Raw genomic sequence first — 20005 nt, forward strand, 5'->3', positions numbered from 1 at the left:
TATTTTTAATTATAAATGCCCAGCCTTAGCTTGGCTTGTTTCTTGTCGGCTTTTTTAACCTAAGTTAACCTGTCTATTTTTTGCCTCGGGCTTTTTTCTTTTTCTATTTCTGTATATCTTTCTTTCTTATCCCATTGCTGATTGTGTAGCTAGATGGCTGGCCCCTTGTGTCCTCCTCCTTCTCTTGCTTCTTCTTTCTTTTCTCCCAGATTTCTCCTTCTAGATATTCTCTCTGCCTGCCAGCCCTGCCTATCCACTCTCCTGCCTTGCTATTGGCTGTTCAGTTCTTTATTAGACCATCAAGTGTTTTACACAGGCACAGTAACACAGCTTCACAGAGTTAAACAAATGCAGCATAAACAAAAGTAACAACACACTTAAAATCACATTCTATGACAGTTGTCCTCTGGCCTCTAGATGTGCATGCATGCATGTATACAAACATGCATTCATGCATGTATACACACACACACACACACACACAAATAAATACATAAATAAATAAGGGCCCAACATCAGCTAAGAATCCTATCTCAGCTTCACCTGCAGGAGTCCCTAGAAGATGCATTTGGGCCCAACTAGAAGAGTGCTTCCCAGACATACTACAGCTTCATCATTGTCCGCTCTGTCCTCAGCCTCTCTCATCTCTAACTAGAGCCCTCAAGTTCACAAAGCTGAAAAAAAGAAGATTCTTACCTTCAAGGTCATCCTGGTAGATGACGATTTCTTTCTCTCCTTCCAAATGAATCGCTGCAGAGAAAAGGGGACAGTGACTTTGACATCCAAGGGTTCCCTGAAGGAAGCACAGTTTTCCCTAATTGGGGGTGAGTTGTGAGCTGGCTCAGCATTTAGGCAACAAAAAGTTATGGGGGTCATGACTTCTGGTATTTTGAAAGTGTTCCTGGTAATTAGAGGGTCAAAGGACTCATAGTAAGGTAAAAATAGTGACTCCGGTGAATCATGATGAAGGATCTAGTCCCATGAAAGAATCTGTGCCATAGAATTTAAAACTCAGGCACAGAGTGGCTTTGTGTGGAGACCTAAGTCCCACTATGTATAGAAACTGTGCCATCAAAAGTTGGAGGACATGTGACTTTAGGCAGCCTAGATTCCAGTACACTACTTGGTGAAGACAAGAAGCATTGTTGTGAAGCACAGGTATCAACCTCTATTCCTAAAGGCATGTCAATCACCTCTAAGCCAAAAGACAGTATTGATGGAGATGCTGAGAATGAGGAAATATCTCTTGCCACACTCCTCATGGGATATCATGCTTACATGCAGTGGGTAACAAAGAAAGAAATAACTACATGCATGTGGTCCACAGGTTCCCAGTTCATACTGGGACTTAAATGAGCATACCTTGTAACCTTTTGAGGTCAACAGGGTCAAGGGCAGCCACAGCATCGGAGACCCGGGAAGGCCTGCTGATGCCAGCATTATTGACAGCCCTCACACGGAATACATATGACCTTCCTTCAAAAAGTCCTGTGACAGGGTACTTGCAGATCTTTACTGGTGCATCATTGCACTGGACCCAGTTGTTAGTTCCCACCTCACATCTTCAAATGAAAAAGAAATGCAGAGAAAAAAAAGCGAATGTGGTAATAATCTACTAAATACCCAGAGGTGTATTCTCATAGAGCAGTCATCACAGAGGAGCACACCATTTGGATAAAAACTCAAACTATTGAAATATTGACCTCTATTAATAGTAACACAATAAACCTTAAAAAATATTTAGTAAATCCAATAGCTATCTCTATATAGGTACATAAAGGTGGATGGATAGCTAATTGATAGATAGTATAGATATAAGATAGATGAAAGGTAGGTAGATAGATAGATAGATGATAGATAGATAGATAGATAGATAGATAGATAGATAGATAGATAGATAGATAGATAGATAGATAGATAAATAGATTGATCAGGGCTGGTAGATAAGATAGAGATAAAGATAAGACAGGCAAGACGAGATAGAAGGTAGGTAGATGGATTATAGATAACATAGTCATGATAAGATGGGGAGACAATTGGAAGGTAAGGCAGACAAGATAGAGAGGGAGATAAATGGTAGATAAGAAAGACATACAAGATAAGATAGAAGTATAAATAGATGATAAGTAAGACAGTCAGATACATAGATGATAGACAGGTAGATAGATAGATAGATAGATAGATAGATAGATAGATAGATAGATAGATAGATAGATGATGGATAGATAGATAGATAGATAGATAGATAGATAGATAGATAGATAGATAGATAGATGAATAGATGGTAGATAGATAGATGGATGATAGACAAATAGGTGATAGATAGATAGATAGATAGATAGATAGATAGATAGATAGATAGATAGATAGATAGATAGATAGATAGATAGACAGGCGGATAGGCAGGTGGATAGATAGACATTTAGATAGATGGAAGATAGATGAGGGAAAGGTAGATGATAGGGAGATAGCCACATACATGCATTTACATGGATAGACAGGTAAGTTCAATCTCTGTGGCTTATAGTTTAAGATAATTCCTGCCATCAAACATGTTTAAGTCAAATCTGCTCAAAAACTTGTTTTAAATCCATTGTTGGCAATTTCTTTTTTCATTTTTCCTCCTCCCTCTACTCATTCTAGTTCCTCTCTACCCACCCCTCCCATCAGGATCCACTCCCTTTCTGTCTCTTATTGTTAAAAAAAAAGGCTTCTAAGTGATAATAATAAAATATAACAAAATATAAGATAAAACAAAAAAACTTTCACATCGAAGTTGAACAAGACAAGCCACATTGTTGGCAATTCTCTTGGCAGCTTGAGCGGCAAGGCCACAGGGTGGCTCCTCAGCTTGTGAGATAAAGTCTGGGGGAGGATCTACCTTCCTCTGTCTCCACTGTCCATCTTACTGATGCCTTCCTGGGATCCTGCTCAGACTACTGAGCAGTAAGATACCAGTTTCCAGAACCCTTCCCATGCAGAATTTGGAAGACTTTTGAAAATATAGTCCTGTCTAGAAACCCGGAAATGCAGACAAGATTTGCCTCTGTTTTTCATAGGCTGAGGAATTTAAATATAAACTTTTATGTTAAGTCCCCAGCAGAAAACGGCCAGGTCAGAAAGTTAGTCTTTTGGGCTCCTCAAGTCGTAGAGTTGAGCATTTGTGTTAGAGAGTGTCACCTCTCTTCCTTTAATTATCCTACAGTGAAGGGTCGGGCTTGTTACTGGCCAACAAGCCCCAGTGGGGTCTCCCAGGGCTCAACCTACCAGCATCATTTACCGATTACTTTATCAGTGACATTGGATGGCCAAATAGTGGCATGCCCACTCTCCCAAATGGCACTGTCAGCCTCCAGTGACATGATACATGCAAATGTGTGGCCTCAGTTGTGACACTGGGGCTTCCATCCCTAGGAGAACGAAGCTCACTCACTTGTCAATGAAGTAGCCGATGACAGGGCTCTCAGTAGTGGTGTTGGGCGGTTTCCAAGTCACGATAACATAGTCTCTGTTGGCGTCATGGCACTGCAGGTCCATGGGTGCCCCAGGAGCCCCTGTGACCAATGGGTCCGCATCTGTTGTGGGGGAAACGTGTTCGCATCACTTACGAGGTGGGGACACTGCCAAGCCTGCCCACAGACGTCCAAGCTCACATTCTCTCTGATCAGTTTGATCTTTATCACCAAATTACTTGAATGCGTCTATTAACCCAGCAGACTGATATCAAGAAATAGAGAGGTAGGTCTACATGCATTTTATTTAAATCTTCTTACTAGTAACTTTTTTATAATTTGATCCAAAATTAAAATTTACCTTCACTTAATTTTAGGTGGTCAAACCTTACAAGTTGTTGAAATTTACTAAAAACACTAAAAATTTACTAAAAGCTAGCCTTTACAACACCTGAGAAATACCAACTGAGATGCTTTTATATTTTGAATTTCTTAGAAAATGTGAGAATTAAAAAAAAAAAAGCAACTTGTGCTCAAATGTTTCCCATTCATTTTGCAGCCTGCAAATGCAATTTTAATTATAGCTAAAGGCCAGCAGAGCTGATGAGAAAGTTAATACACTTAACATTTGATTTTCTTATCTAAAAATCCATATTTATTCAGGAGCCATGGCTGTTGTGAGCCCACAGAAGTCTGGGCGTTCTGTGGCATCTAGTTCAAACCTCCCTGATGTACTAAAGGCCATGGATTCACTGCCGTTGAGCCTAGTGTTTCCACTGTATTCATAACCTCCAGAAAGTGATTAGGACGGCTGAGCTCCCGGGTTTGTGCCCTGTTCTTCCCATCAGAGTGCTGAATAAGCAAGGCAATCAAACCTGGTTGAAGCCATTGCGTTTTTATGGTGCAAAACACCCTGCCCGAGGCACGCGGGAGAATGGAAGGTATCTTTTAATGCCAACCCTAATAAAACCCACAAAATTATATGGGAGAGCCGAAATCACAGCCCTGCATGCCTGTGTGAGCTTGTGGGAAGTACAGGAGCAAGACGGATGTTTATGTTCCCAAGGTAACACACTCTAATGGCACAGGCCTCCATTAAGTTCTGTTCTAACTGCCACTGAGAGAAAAATCTAACACCCCAACGGCTCTCTCACACCACCCACACCTGAAGCTGCAGGAGGGGGAGCAGGGGCCAGCCAGAGATGGCTGGCCACGCAAGACAGAAAGAAAGCATGGCATCCTGGGAGAGCAGCCACAGCTGGGGTCTCCCCAAGAGGCTCAGGAAGGAGCCCACAGAGGGCAGCACCCTGAGAAAGGGGCACAGCCCCAGCCCAGTCCACTGGGCTTTGCAGAGGGGGACGCGCTCAGGCTGTGGCCCCAGCAGAAGTCAGCCCTGGTTCCTCCACAAGCAAGAGAGCCAAACTCTCTGAGCTTTGGCGTCTCCAACCGGGAAATAGAGCAACTTACAGAGTCGTCATGAGAGTCTTTGGAGGTCTGTACAGATTGTGCATGAACACGCATGTCTATGCACACCTACACGCATGTGCATGATGAGTGTTTACAATGCATGCCACCTCTGCTATTGCCTGAAGCTGTGCCTGGTACATTTCCTTATCACATAATTACGAATGGCATCCTGATGTGAGTTAGAGGCAGGACAGAGGATTCAGTCAGACCCAGGGCATTCTGGACCTGGTGCTGCCATGTTGTGACCAGAGGAAGCAGGAATAAACCAAAGTCAGCAAAGATGAACGACACACTGCCCTAGTCTTGTGTCAGTCATAACAGCATAGTCTAAAGGAGCCTACTGCACCCTCCGGGGAGCTGAGCATGCAGCACACTCCCTCTGGGGGCCCCCTTTGTAAATTCTAGGATGTTAGGAACAGTGGGGAGCAGAGGCCATGCGTCTAACACTTTCTGCTCACTCACAAGTCAGGGTCATGATGGCAGACATGCCTCACACTTTGGGTGGGGCGATTTCTGGTCAGGGGAGTCTGCAATGACCAAGACCCACCATCCACTTGTGTATCTCTCCCCTGTCCCCTCCTTCCATGTGGCTTCTCCCCGCCCTCTGCGTGGACCCCACCCACGGAGGTACCTCTGACAAACATGAAGGCGCTGTGGTCACTGACACCACCCCGGGACACGATCCTCAAGGTGTACAGCCCCTCGTCATCCTTGTTCAGGTGGCTGAAGGACAGCGAGGCCTGGCCTTCTCCAAAGAACATCTTCGTCCACTTGGACTCTTTCAGCAGCACGTCTGAAATGGCATCAGAGAGCGAGGTTAGCTCCAGGTGCTTCCCCGTGAGCTGCTCCAAGAGACTCCTGGATGACGTTCAAGGTCAGAGTCACACTGCCAAGGTCACCCTCCCCGGGTCTACTTCTCTGCTGGCAGCTAACACACCAGCAGAGGTGAGGGTCAAACGCTGCCCAAGGCCACACCTCCACAGAGGGCTCACAGGTACAGCAGTGGGGACTTAACACATCAGCAGTGTCCCCGGGTCCAGGGTCCCGGGGCTGATGATTCACCACAGCACTCACCATCCCGGTACCACTCAGCTCGTGGCTGCACTCTCTTCAGATCTGGCGTCACCAGCAGCGTGCACTTGAGTGTGACTGTCTCGCCCTCTCTTCTGAAGGTGACCCCGAATTTCTCCAAAAACTGGACATCGAAATGTGTGTACGGAATCACGGAGGAAAGCGGCACTGTGGGGGGATGGGGGTGGGGGGTGGGGGGGGCGTAGATACTGTTAGCATCCAGCCAGCATGTGTGCCTATGTCCCAGCACAGCAGATACACCTGTTTAGGGAGTACACGCCCTCTGGGGTGGGGAGGTACCTGAGGGTCTGTGTCCCCCAAAACTCACATGATGAAGCCTTAACCACCCTGGTATGAGGGCGGCAGGACCTTCAGAGGTGATTCGGGATTGCTGAAATCATGAGGAGGGGCCCCATGATGGGGTCAGTGCCCTCATAGAGAAGGAGAGAGATGGCTTTGTACCCAGGAGGACCAGGGAGGACCATCTATAAACCAGGAAGCAGAGCCCCCCCCCCCAGAACACACACTGGCAGCCTGAGATACCAGGCCTGCACACCGAGAACCATGGGAAATAAAGGCCCCTTATCAGTCACCCTCCTGGGAGACCGCCACTCTGTAGTCAGACAAGTCATTAGGGACATGGTCACACAGGGACACGGCGTGGACCTGTGTTTACAGCATAGGATTTACGTCCCACCTCAGCCCAAAGAGTGGCTTTGGGAAAGTCCCACCCACTGGAATTGTGGCATTTCCCTCTTTAAAATAAACTGTGGCACTGTTCTTATCCGAATGTCATTCCACGGCAAGAGAACTAACTAGGCCTGCAGACGTCAACTAGAAACAGACTAAACCTCAAAAACACACTTAGTAGAGGGCGTGCGTCAGTCAGAAGCACGTCCGCAGGCATTGTTTATTTGGTGGTTGTAGCACTGGTGTCAGACTCGGGGCCATTCACATGCGAGGCAAGCACTCCACCACTGAGCAGTAGTCCCAGTTCTTTGTTGAGACAAGGTCTTACGATGTAGCTCAGGCTAGCCTTCACCTTGACATCTTCCCGAGTGATATGATTACCAGTGTGCACTACCACACTTAAAAAGTAAAATCTTAGGCCAGGCAGTGGTGGTGGCGCACGCCTTTAATCCCAGAACTCAGGAGGCAGAGGCAAGTGGATCTCTGTGAGTGTGAGGCCAGCCTGGGCTACAGAGCTAATTCCAGGAGAGCCAGAGCTACACAGAGAACCTCTGTCTCAAAAAACCAACAAAAATACAAAACAAAAAAGGTAAAATTTTAAAACCAAAAGCTACCTGTGACTTCAAACACATGCATATAGGGAAAGTTCAGAAAATGTCTGCAAAATGGAAATAGTGATTTTGACTTGGGGGACTGGCTGAGTGTCCAGAGGTTCTTACCAATTCCATGATAGCTCCAGCCCTTTTTTTTTTTTTTGGTTTTTCGAGACAGGGTTTCTCTGTGTAGCTTTGTGCCTTTCCTGGAACTCACTTTGTAGACCAGGCTGGCCTCAAACTCACAGAGATCCGCCTGCCTCTACCTCCCGAGTGCTAGGATTAAAGGTGTGTGCCACCACCGCCACCCGGCTCAGCCCTTTAAAAAGAGCTGAAGCATGGCTGAACTGTGTGCTTTAAGGGGTTAACTTTATGCCATGTAAACTTGATACTAACTCCAAAAGTGGAAAAAATGGTTTAAAAAAAAGGAGAGAGAGAGAGAGAGAGAGAGAGAGAGAGAGAGAGAGAGAGAGAGAAAACATTTATATGGTGAATACAAGAGCATTTATTGTCATTATGATCCTGAAATATTTTGTAGCTATTATAGATATTTCAAGTCTCTGTTTGAAAAGATAAAATTTTAATGGATGGAACCTAGGAGTAGGGCAATTAACTCAAAGATCCAAGTACTCAAGGTGTATAGGACTCCGGATCCATAGACCTCCCTACATCCACCTTGGCCTGCCCTAAACTCCTGGAGTGGTTTAATACTAGTCAAATGTTAGGTGTGAGCCCATCCAATAAAATTCATGCACAAACACCAAAAATATATTTGGTGGTTTATGGTGGTATTTTATTTGTACTGAAATGTGATTTTAATTGTATGTTAATAAATAAAGTTGCCCGGGGGTCAGAGCTATTAGAGCCATAGCAAGAGCTGGGCGGTGGTGGCGCACACACCTTTAATGCCAGCACTCGGGAGGCAGAGGCAGGCGGATCTCTGTGAGTTTGAGGCCAGCCTGGGCTACAGAATGAGTTCTAGGAAAAGCGCAAAGCTACACATAGAAACCCTGTCTTGGAAACAAACAATCTAGAAGGTTCCAGAACTGAGAGACAATGTTTGTCAAAGTGAGATGCTGGTAGGCAACCCTAGGGACTGACCCACAGGGTCCTGAGTCTCCCTGAATCTGTCTTTCCAGAACTCTGAGGACAGCTGATTTTTTCATCTCTCTTATGGACACTCAGGTCTCAGCAGTGGTTGCCAAAGGATCTACCAGCAGGAAATGTTTTGGTCAATTCCTCATGATTAGGGCTCCTGTGTAAATAGAATCATGGCCAATCCAGAGCCCACACAGAAAGCACAATTCCTCCGGTAGAAATATGAGTCGAACGTAAACCTTGTCCCTAACCCATACATGAGTTAGGTTGGAAGTAGGTCCTCATCTCTGGTAGCCTTCCTCACCTGATCCGGGTCAGCACAGCTCTTGGACCTCCCAGGGAAAAATCAACCTGGGTCACAGGGAAATGCATGTCTCTGTGGAAAAGGAGCCTATTTGCTGATAGATAGTTTCTTCCCATTCTGATGGTGTTTAAAGGTAAGTGGGGTGGCACTGACATTGACAGCAGAGCAAAGGGCCACACGCCACAGGGCACCCCACATGAGCAGGAGGTTTGTCGGACACTGAAGCAGTGTGTATCACTCTCAGCATACGCTGGCTGTGTGTCCCACCTAGACCTCAGGTAGCTGCTCCATATAAATGGCCTAGGAACTTTCAAGAGCATAGAGTGTCCTCACACACAAAATAAGGCACCATCACAGACTCTGCCTAAGAATTTGTATTCATTTCTTTTTTCCAATCCAGATATATAAAGTCTCTATGAGCGATGGTTTCACCTGTGTCTAAAAACACCAACTTGCCAGCAGAGAAAATTATCACACAATAACCCTGGCTGGGGAAACCTAGAGAGGTATTAGAAACATATGTTTAACAAAGATTTCACCCTGAGAAAATCATTTCTCACCTCCATGCCTAAACATCTTTCTAGACAAAGACAGCCAGGTATACTCACATCCAATTGGGAGTCCCACAGAGTGCAATGGTTCCTCATCTCCTCGGTACCCTGTGGGGAAAATTGCATGAATGTGGCACAGAGGGAGACAGGCAGGGACAAAGGCCTTCTTCCCCTACCCCAGACAGACAGCAGGAACATACTTCTCACCACCACAGCAGCATTGGTAGACACTTGTCCATGGGAGTTCGTGGCTACTGCTGAGTAGGTGGCTGTGTCCTCAAAGTCGGCCCTTGGGGAGAGAAAGCAAGTTTGTGAGATGTCCTGACACAGTCGGCCTCCTGAACTTGAACAAAGCATTCCTGGAGAGCAAACCACGTGGCCTGGATCACTTGTGACTTATTGGAAAACGGCGCCAGCTCTATCTTGGAACGAAGGGCAGAGCATAGTATTAATTATAGATACAGATGAATGCCTGGCCCCAAACTATGCGTGGCTTGTACTCTCAGACAAGAAGGATAGGAGAGCTTCCAGAAATCATTTATTTCACTCTCAAGGAGAAAGCATCCGTCTGTCTGGCTGTTTCTCAGCCTAGTTAAGTCTGTTGTTTCATCCAGTCACTGGGAAGGCCTCTGGGGTGTTGGTCCACAGCAGAATCCTTCCTGCTGGACGATAAAGAGGCATGTTTGGGGGAGTCCTGTACCTGTTCTGTGGAGAAGAGTTGCTCTCCTCCCTAGGAGCTGATCTCTGGTTAGCTCAAGGTAGCCCAGGAGCTGACAACTGGTCCTGCTTTCTATGTTGTCTTGATGCTTCCCATCTAGGACTGTGCTTGCCACTGTCCTGTTCAAAATGGCTCCAAGATCACAGCATGACCAGGCAGCTGAGAACTCACCAGAGCCCCAGGCAGGAACCCAAGCTTGTATCTAAGGCCTGAGCAGAAACCCTGTGAGCCTCCCTAAGTGTGGAACACCCTGCTAGTCAAGTAAAGCAGGGCCAGAGCCCCACCTCACCCCCCAGAAGCACTCCGAAGCCAGTAGCTGATGTTGAGAACCACAAATGGTACAATCCCCAGATTGGAATGACCCACACATCAGCCTCATTAAAACACCCAGACTGGGCCCCACCTAAGACATGGATGTGTGTCCATGCCAGGAAGACTATGAACTTGAAATGGCAAGGGCCCAGACTCTTGGGGTGCAGAGTTCCCATCTCTTCACTTCCATCCTTCAGAAGGGAGGTCACTTCTGTGGTTGTGAACTGCCCCCCCCCTTCATATTCCCTAGAAAATGTGACAAGAGAAAAGCAGGGCATCTTGACATCCTCTGATTTATGCCCGGTACCCCGTGAGGTTCCGGTGGGGGTCTCGCTCTCGCTGTCTCTCCTGTGTGTGTATGTGTATGTGCTCGTGTGTATGTACATGTAGACACGTGTGTGTGCGTGCATATGAAAGCCAGAGGTCATCCTCTGGAATTGTTCCTCGGGCTCTGTCCACCATGATTTTTGAAGCAGGGTTTCCAGTTGGCCTGGACTAAACTAGGCTGGCTAGAGAGAAAGCCCCGGGTCTCCACCTGCTTCTGCGTCAGCGGCACTGAGATGACAAGCACATGCCACTATGCCCTGCTCCTTCATGTAGAGTCTGGAAATCCAACTAGGGTCTTCATGCCTGCATAGCAAGCCCTCTACAGACTGCGCCACAGTTCCAGCACCACAACCCCAGCTAGTCTCACGTAACATTGCCGTGCATGCTGGAAAGCACCACAGGAGAATTCGGCGCTTGCAGAGATTGGAAAACAAGGTCCACCGGGCTCCAAAATTCACATTCCTGCTACCCTTTCCCTCCAAACTGGGGCACGGGGCGAGGCCTTAATCTTGGGAAAGAACTAGCATAAGTTTACCTTTGAGAAATAAAAAATTTGCCGAAGTCTCACTTTAAATTGCTGTAAGCCAGTAATCCCAGGGACAAAGCCCTGTTCTGCAAGATCATCTGACTTTCTTCTCTGTCACTTTCGGTGCTGAAAATATTTTCTTTGACCAAAGATTTAATATCTCCAGGAAAGGGGAGAGAATTTTCTGAGACCTATGCTGTCTGCCAACGGCCTTCTTTTCTCTCGGGAGTTTCAACCCACTTGTGCTGTGTCAGACGTGACTTCTGGCCCCCTTTTAAATGTCACTGCTCACGGAGGTCAACACAGCCCTGTCCATCTGGACACTCACACCAGTACATTATGTTCCATGCACCTGGGAGAATGAATGCCGGCCGCCACCCAGCAGCATGGTGCAGCGCTGGCCCTGCTTTGATGAGGAAGCAACAGGCTTTTGCAGTTGGACACTCTGCGGGCAGCCCTACCTCAGTGCAAAAGAGCAGTGAGCAGTAGAGAGTCCCGGCTCCACTGGCATTCACCTGCCTCTACTACCAACAGCATTGCAAAATGAGAAAACAGCATGCGGACCGTATGCGTGACCGGAGGTCCTGGAAAGCTCATGGAAAGAAGTGAAATCTGTGGGAGCGACGGCCTGGCCAACATGGAGCCCAGTGGGGCCACAAAGTGGCACAGACTTAGAAGAGGAGCAGGACACCCAAAGCCACCACCCAGCCGATAGCAGAGCTCCCGGGAAAGCCTGAGCAGGACTTCCAGGAGGAGCCCAGAGGACAAAGACTGCCCTTGGCCCAGCAGATCACCTGGTCCTCAGAGCTGAGAAGGGGATTAACACTTAGGCCATAAAGAGTCCTCAGAGGAGTGTGGACACAGATGGTACCTGAGTGTCCAGTCAACTGCGAAGATCTCACCATCTCCAATTCCGTCAACAGCCCTTCGTGTTAATATAATGGTTTCCAAACTGAGTTTCCCTGGTTGCACTGTGAATTTCTTCAATTTTTAGATCCAGAGTAAGTGCCTGTGCTCGGATGTATCATATCCTCTTCGCACAACTAAAGGCAGTCAGAACTCGGTAGTATATAATTTAGATAGTATATAATTGGTCTGGGCCTAGGCCTCAGTAAAGCTTCTACGCCTCTGTTTAATTGAGTAATGTCCTTTAAGCTCAAGGTAAAAACTTGTTTCTGTCCATAATGGCTCATCTTGGCAGCTCGGGGCTGTTCTCAACAGTAGTCAATCAGAATAACAGCAGAGAACTGTTAATATATATGGCTGCCGAGGCTGTAATCCTGCAGCCGTGGTACCTTGGTACTATGCACTTCCTCAGATGAGCTCACAGCCCTCTTCTATCAATGGATCCCTCCTAAAAGGCACCGATATTTTAAATTCCTAAAATGCTTTATAAAGGTGGCTTTGATGATTAAAATCAAGCAATGTATTTGAAAAACTCTTACAGTTTTATAAATGTAATATAATAAATATAAAAATCAAGCTCAGCATCATCAGTTAGAATGTATTAACTCAATCCCTGAGCCAAAAGAGAGTCCTCCACTCTCTCCTGTGCAAAGCTTTCTTTCTTTCCCCAAATTCCTCCAAACATCAGGGGCTTCCAAGCCCTCTGAACTGCTCCTGAGTAAGGAAGAGCTGTGTTGGCGCCGGAAGAGAACAAACTTGTCACAGAATGGACCACCGGAGAGAGGAAGGAAGTGCTGAAATGGTCAGGCCTCCTCAGCCGCCTCACTGTAACTCCCAGCTTGCCCTGGGCTGACATGAAGATGGGACAGCGCCACCTAACGCATTAGCACTGATTAGCTCCTCCGTTCACCCATTAGCACTTCGAGCACAAAGGCATGGAAGGTCCGATGGGAGAAGCGCTTCTCCCTCTGCCATAAATCCTGTGCTTCGGAGAGACAGCTCAGGAGGCAGGTTCCAAGGCGTCCTTCCCCCCTGGGAAGGACACCCATGACCTGCCCAAATATGAGACCCCTTGATTATGACACTGGTTCCCCGGAACCGGGTGCGCCCAGGTGACTGCTGGGTGGGCGGGGCGCAGGTTACAAGTTCTGGTATCTTCCTTTATCTGGTTCATTGTACTCCTTGGGGTTTTGTACTCCATAAAACTTTGAAACGGTGGTATGTACATAACTAATAAGTGAGCATCCATGCGCGTATGTAAGCAAGCCCTGGAATATCTCCCCTCTACCGAGTTTAGTAGAGTTGTAGGAAACAGGATGCCTAGAGCAGAGCCGGAATGGGAAGCAGAAAGGAAGTCAGGGTAGCTCTGGGAACTCCACCAAACTCTGATTTCAGCAAAGGCTAACTTGGAGGTAGTGAACTATGACCTCATCTCCACCATGTCCCAGGAGGACCTCCCCTCCCTTCTGCTCCCCGGGACCTACAGAGAATGTTCAGCAAACCCAGAGTCTAATTCTAGCCTTTGCTTCATGCTGAGAGAACTCTGCGAGGGTTTAACTTTCTGTTTGGATGGGCTCCCAGAATAGGAGGGATTTTTTTTTTTGTCTCAATTTTTACTTCCTTTGCCTCTCAAATTTTCAGTGTAAAAGCATCTCAACACAACTTCCTGTGAGAACCAATGCAATTTTATCTTTCTAAAGACGAACAGACGTCATAAGCGAATTTCTCATTGGTAGGCGACGCTCAGGGCCCCTAAATGGTAAGTGACATAGAAAACAGGTTTAGAGCGTAACTGTTAACTCAGAACTTAAATACCAAAGTCAGAAAGTAAAGTATAAGAAAAGTTTAGTCATGAAAATATTCTGCAAAAAAGGGGATGATGGCGGTGCCACTAACAAGAAATGAGACACTATTCTAAGTGCCCCTCAGAATAAGAGACCAGCATAAAAACCCTTTGAAAAAAATGGAGACTCTCATTATGGCCAGAGAAAAATGTATACGTATATAGACACCATGGTACGGATTACAAGTTAAAGTTCAAATAGTACCAAGGAGCCTGCTTGCTTTTCAGCGTCGTAAGAATTCAGCTGCAGGAGCCAAAGAATATTCATAGGAGCAAATGTCATCTTAGAATGCAAGGAAAAGCTCATTCCACAGCCAGCTAGAGAGATGGACAAGGCATTCCACACCCCGGAGACGCTGCGGATCAGATGATCTGTAGCTCAGCACTTTGGAATGAACAGCTGAGCTGAGCTATAATTTGTGGGGTTTCCCATTGCTCTTTTCTTGAAGAACATGAAATTCTCTAGATCTACTAAGAACATCCCAGGAGGGAGGGAGAGTGGGAGAGAGGGAGGGAGGGAGGGAGGGAGGGAGGGAGGGAGGGAGGGAGGGAGGGAGGGAGGGAGGGAGGGAGGGAAGGAGGGAGAGAGGGAGGGAAGGAGGGAGAGAGGGAGGGACTGAGAGAGGGAAAAAACAAAGATGTGCTGGTCTTGCCAAGTGTAAGTCAAGAGAATTGTGTTGTTTCTGGATCATTCCATCATGGCCTACCAGGGCCAATTAACTTAGTTCATTCTGGGTGTTTCTTCGCTGTTTAAAGTGGATGTTATTCTGGGTGTAAAGTTTGAATGCTGCCAACATTGGATAAGGGTGTGACTATTTTCATGCTTGATAAAGAGAAAACACTTCTTGACAAAAAGCTAACTGATCATTCAAGCCAACCTACCCAGGCCTGCTGATCAGAGCATACCCTGCCCAGTGATCAGATACCCTGACATCAGTGTCCTCCTGAGAAAACTGGTATTGGTTTACTGCCCACTGATCCTTGGAAGTCAAGGGAAGAGTTACTCTCCACAGAGTGCTGCTGCTCTGGAGACCTGCTACCCAACTGGCTTCTCCCTGCTCTGCATGCTTCCACCAGTGACACAATTCTGAGTCTACCTGCAGAGTAAGTAGACTAGATCTCTCTGGATCCCTTTGGATCCCCTCTCATCAGTCCCACCAACAACAACCCCCGTTCCACACCTGGTTCCTAATTCTTGAGTTTCAGCAACAGCATGGCACTGGTCCCAAGGTGCCCCTCCCACCCCAAGTCAAGAGGGATCCTGTCTGCTTCTACACAAAGCCAGCATCTAATCTGCCCTGCAGGTTTCCTGGTCTGCAGGCCTAACTCTGGCCTCCAGTCCTCCTTCTCCCTCTAGCCCCAGTACACAGCACCTGTGCACCATGAGACACTGTCAGAGATCCTTCACGGAAATATGTAGTTTCCACCTAGCACTCTCTCAGCTTGGAAACTGGGGCTGCATCTTCCCAAGCAAATCGGCCCTGGTCCTCATTTTACCATGATCTGCCACCCTAGGCTCAGTTCTCCCCTCATCTACCTGATATTCACCTATGCAAATACAGGACACCTTCTGGACACCAGATAGCAAGTCCAATTTTGGTGGCCACCCATGTACCACCCCACCTAGCACAGTGACTGGCACTCAGTAGGCTACCAATGGATAACTGAAGAAAGCAACCAGCTGTGAGGCCAGGAGTTGGAGCTTATCCGGGGACAGAGTTCCTAGCTTAGCAGAGATCGAATAGCTGTGGAGGAGTGGCATTTTCACAGTGAGGGCCTTGAGGGAGGGGCCCACAATCCTGCAGGACTCAGGGACAGCACTATGCTGTCCTCGGGCCACCAAGATGAGCCCAGAGAAGGGACTGTCTCCCCCACGGAGGAGCAGGAGTCACAAGGAAGCAGACAGAAAGAGGAAGAAAAGCTGGGAAGGAGGATGAAGAAACTCCACCTCAGCTAGAGGGCCAGGGCCTGACAGAGGCTTTCAGTCCAAACAGGCTCATATTGGAACAGAACCTCAAGAGCAGGACCACTCACTTTGACCTCTTCCTCCATCCTGATGGAGTCCCTCATCCATCTCTATCAGGGAACAGCTCTTCACCCCAGCCTAGACACATCAAGAATCCTGCTAGACGTATTTATCCAGAACCCCTTCCCAAAAGCTTCCTGTTTTCACTTTCTGTCTGTGGACTCCACCTTCTCCTTGGCTCTGGTGTCCAGCTACAGGTCTGCTAAGGACTGAACACACTTGGCCACTACAGCTATCAATGCGTGAATCCACCTCGCCATCAGAAACAAATACCAGAACTCATCACTTCTTCAACAAAACCCAATGCATAAAACATTTTAATTAAAAAAGAACATGCTTCCATTCTAAGCAAACATCTAGTCAAAGCCACGGGAAAAAAAATAAGCCTGTCTGCATGCACCTGTATGTCTGAGTGTAGTATGTCTGTGCCGTCACGTGACTCTTGCAGGCACACCTGATATTACAGATGCACTTAGGTCTCAGTCCATCCGGGCTGGCCTAGACATCCCGATCTCTCTGCCTCGGCCTCCTAAGGGTGGGGATCAGGCTTCTACTGCCTCTCCCAGCCAGCTTCTGCTGTCTTAGTTTGCATGTGGTTATAGGATGTGACCCCAGCACACACTGGCTGTAGCTTCTCACCTGTTGATCTCCAGGGTGTGCACTCCATACCTGCTCTCAATCCGGTACTTCCCTGGCTCGCCTGCCTGGCATATCAGACTGCCATCTTTGTACCTGGTGGAGGGAAATATTCACTTTAGTACAGTGGCAGACATACTTTTACAGTTTTATCCCAACCTCCTCTGTGCTCTAAGAAACATCTGCTCCTCTTTCCCTGGCCCATTACTGCAGGGTGCTCTAGATCTGGCTTTCTAGCAGAGACAGGAGTTGTAACATTCAAACAGACAGAGCCTCATACATCTGCGTGAACTGCTTATGAATTCAGAAATTATTCCATTTAAAAAGAAAAAAACATAACTGGTGCTAGCCGAGTCCCAGCCTGGCCTATCAGGCCACATTGCAGTCAGAACAGGAGAAGAATGCCACAGAGTGCATGAAGCTCTGGTGCTAAAAGCTCCAGCCCCCAACCTACAAAGCAGACCTTAGCCACTGCAGTCTGTGTTATGGTTGGGCAAGTCCTGGAGTACTCCCTTGTCTCCTAACACCATGGATGAGCTGAGCTACAAGGTTACCAGACTCCTGTGAGAGACCTGAGACACAAGGGGATATATACAGCAATCTGTGGTTTCAACAGCAAGTGAACAAGAAGGGTCTGTGGGGCTTAAAGATTTGACTCACTAATATTGACAGCTTCCCTCCATGAGCCCTCCTATAATTAAAGCAGATACATAGGCTCTCTGTACAAGGTCAGCAATGAAGCCAGTGCATAGACAATAGCCAAGACAACAAACATTCATGCCTATTCAGGGAGTTAACCCTTCAACAAAACATTCTGAGAGAGCCACCAGGTCAATGTCCCTAAAACAGGAATGATAGAACATTATCCAGACAGGCCTTTTGAATTTTGTGCACACATTTCCCACATGGACTTCCATAGGTCTATAGGGCAGGCTCTCAGGCACACATGCCTTCCGTACACATAGTTCTTAGAGGAAAGCAGCCCCGAATGCTGTCTCTCACCATTGCACCACAGGCGTGGGGAATCCTTGTACAGTGAAACAGAGCCTTACAGACATCCGCTCCCAGATGGTGTGGGACCGTAACCTCACCAGGATCTCGGGGGCTCTGCTCATCCGGTCTTCAAATGAGTGTCTCTCCCAAGCTAGCTTGTCTTCCACCTTCCGAGAAGAGGCAAGGGTGGTTAGGGAGGGTGTGGCAAGAATATCACATTAGCAGTGAAGCATTGGACCACCTGCATGCAGACAAATTCTCCTTCTATATGCCCCAGGGAGCTTGGAGGTCCTCCTACCATCTGCTCCAGGGAGTACTTGTCCAACTTGTCACGAGCCAGTGACCTCGCCAGGTGTACATTCTCCTCCATCTGGGCCAGCTCACTGAGGAAACGCTGCCTCTTAGCTTCTCCATAAGAAGCCTCTAGGGACCGGTACCTAGGAGAGCCAAAAAACTCTATTAGTCATAGGACATGTGACAAGACTGTGTGGTACTGACAGACTAGACTGATCCTCTCTGGCTGCCCATCCCTCAGCGGGAAGGGATAAAAGAAGATGACAAGGAAAAACAAAACAACTCTTTCTACTTAGTTTTACCTCTTGCTTTTCAGAGTGTGTTAACGGCGCACAGAAAGTTACAAAGAACAGCAGGTGTGTGGTTTATTAATATAGATATGCACAACACACATCTCTTGTCTTTTTGGCATGAGGGATAGGGCTGATATACTTGGCCACTCCTTAGAGTCCTTCAGGAGCATGTACATGTGAGTGCTTGAAAGGATCCCTGCATGTAGAGGTCGAGGGGTCACAAACAATGAAGAAATACCAGCCCAGCCTTAGTCCTGGGAAGTTCGAGTCACCCCTTCCTGTCAAAGCCAAGGACCAGTATGTACCAGACTGAACTAATGTCTGCAAGGAATGGTAAGAGCTTATGATAACAATTAGGGCTGGTGAGAGTGGTAGTGAATAATGAATGACCGAGGCTCCCATCCACGCTCAGCAGGGCCCTCTCCTCCTCCACAGCTGCCCTGCAATGCAATGGTATCATCTCCCTGAGCCCTGGGATCACTCACTAGCCACCTGATCTACTTTCAGAAGAAGTGATCTCCAGACCCGAGATGGGGAAGACACCCACATGAATGATGAGAGTAAAATATCATGATTCTATGGGGGGGGGGGGAACAGTGAGGGCAGTATAGGGATGGCCAACCCACACCTGCAACCTTAACCCTACCAAGAGGACTGACCATCTACAGTGGGCGAAGAGGCGCCGTCATAACTCAAACCCAGACTCAAACTGAGAGGAGAGGACCCAGTGCAAACGCTCTGTGTGTCATGAAGACTCGCATCAGCTGAGACTGTTCCAAAACTGTGCGAGGTTCATAACCAACACACCAACCACTCAAGTCAACGATGTTCACTTTCCTCACCCTACAGTGGGGACACTGAGGGACAGGAACTTGCATAGTATGTTCAAAGTCACACTGATGTATAACTGACAGACATAAAATGCCATGGCTCAAATGTTCAATGTCTAGTCCACAAACTTAAATACAATCAGTATATATCTTTCCAAAACAATTGAATACTTAAATCTTCAGATAATTTATGTCCCACATAGCCCAGGTTGACCTGGAACTCACTATAGAGTCAAAGATGACTTGAATTTCTGATCCTCTTGCCTCTATCTCCCAATTGCTGGGAATACAGTCACGTACCATCATACCTGGTTTGTGTGGGACTTGGGATGATACCCAGAGCACCACAGATGCTAAGCAGGCACCCTCCACCCCACACAGCTGACGTTCTGAAGTCATTCTTTAACAATTTATACGATTTGCATGGTACAACATACCTAAGGCATTTATAAGCTAATTTGTTTTTTTAAGAAGAGATGAATAAAGTTCATACTTATAAGTTTACATATATAATATTTTACACGTCTGTCCTTTGAATGAACTGTTAAGGTATAACACATTCCAATGTAAGGTAAGTCCTTAAATGGGCAGTGTCCACATGTGTGTCCATGGAGAGCTGGTATCTTACTGCAAGACTTGGATTTTAAACTATGATTTCACTGCTTGACTATTCCTCTAGGATGTCGTTCTTTTTAAGAACTACTAAACGTGGTGCCTTGTATTCTTTAAACACACATCTTAACTAACTAAATGATAAGGTGAAGATTACTAGAAGTATGCTTAAAAATAATCCTAACTTTGACATTGCTGAGAATTCCTAGGAATACAGATTTACTGTCCCTGGATTTAAAAGAATAACACACCAGGAATCTAAAAGCAGGAGGAATCTTGTTTCCATCTCACTCTGGGCTACAGTTCTAAAATGTATCGTTGTTGCTGAATAACTGTGCTTTCCAAACAACCGAAAAGAAGAAATTCCTTTGGGCTATCCACCGCCAGTCCAGTTACTCCATCATTGACTAATTTTCAAACGAAGCAAGCTTACCCAACTCTCATGTGTCCTTACCAATTACAC

General features: G+C 46.9%; 1 protein-coding gene across 5 annotated transcripts in view; it reads right to left on the reverse strand.

The window, feature by feature from the left end:
* Myom2 (myomesin 2) overlaps nt 1–20005 on the reverse strand; it is a 72865-nt gene that overhangs the window by 42519 nt on the left and 10341 nt on the right. For all 5 annotated transcript variants that reach the window (XM_006994773.4, XM_006994774.4, XM_076553667.1 and 2 more), the window contains exons 4-13: nt 17812–17950; nt 17523–17680; nt 16524–16616; nt 9427–9515; nt 9284–9334; nt 5994–6158; nt 5551–5712; nt 3434–3575; nt 1363–1562; nt 697–750 (exon numbers count right to left, since the gene is read on the reverse strand). In XM_006994773.4, coding sequence (XP_006994835.2) covers nt 697–750; nt 1363–1562; nt 3434–3575; nt 5551–5712; nt 5994–6158; nt 9284–9334; nt 9427–9515; nt 16524–16616; nt 17523–17680; nt 17812–17950 — 1253 coding nt within the window. The remainder of the gene's footprint in view (nt 1–696; nt 751–1362; nt 1563–3433; nt 3576–5550; nt 5713–5993; nt 6159–9283; nt 9335–9426; nt 9516–16523; nt 16617–17522; nt 17681–17811; nt 17951–20005) is intronic.

Source organism: Peromyscus maniculatus, chromosome 17 (genome assembly GCF_049852395.1).
Source record: "Peromyscus maniculatus bairdii isolate BWxNUB_F1_BW_parent chromosome 17, HU_Pman_BW_mat_3.1, whole genome shotgun sequence".
NCBI lineage: Eukaryota > Metazoa > Chordata > Mammalia > Rodentia > Cricetidae > Peromyscus > Peromyscus maniculatus.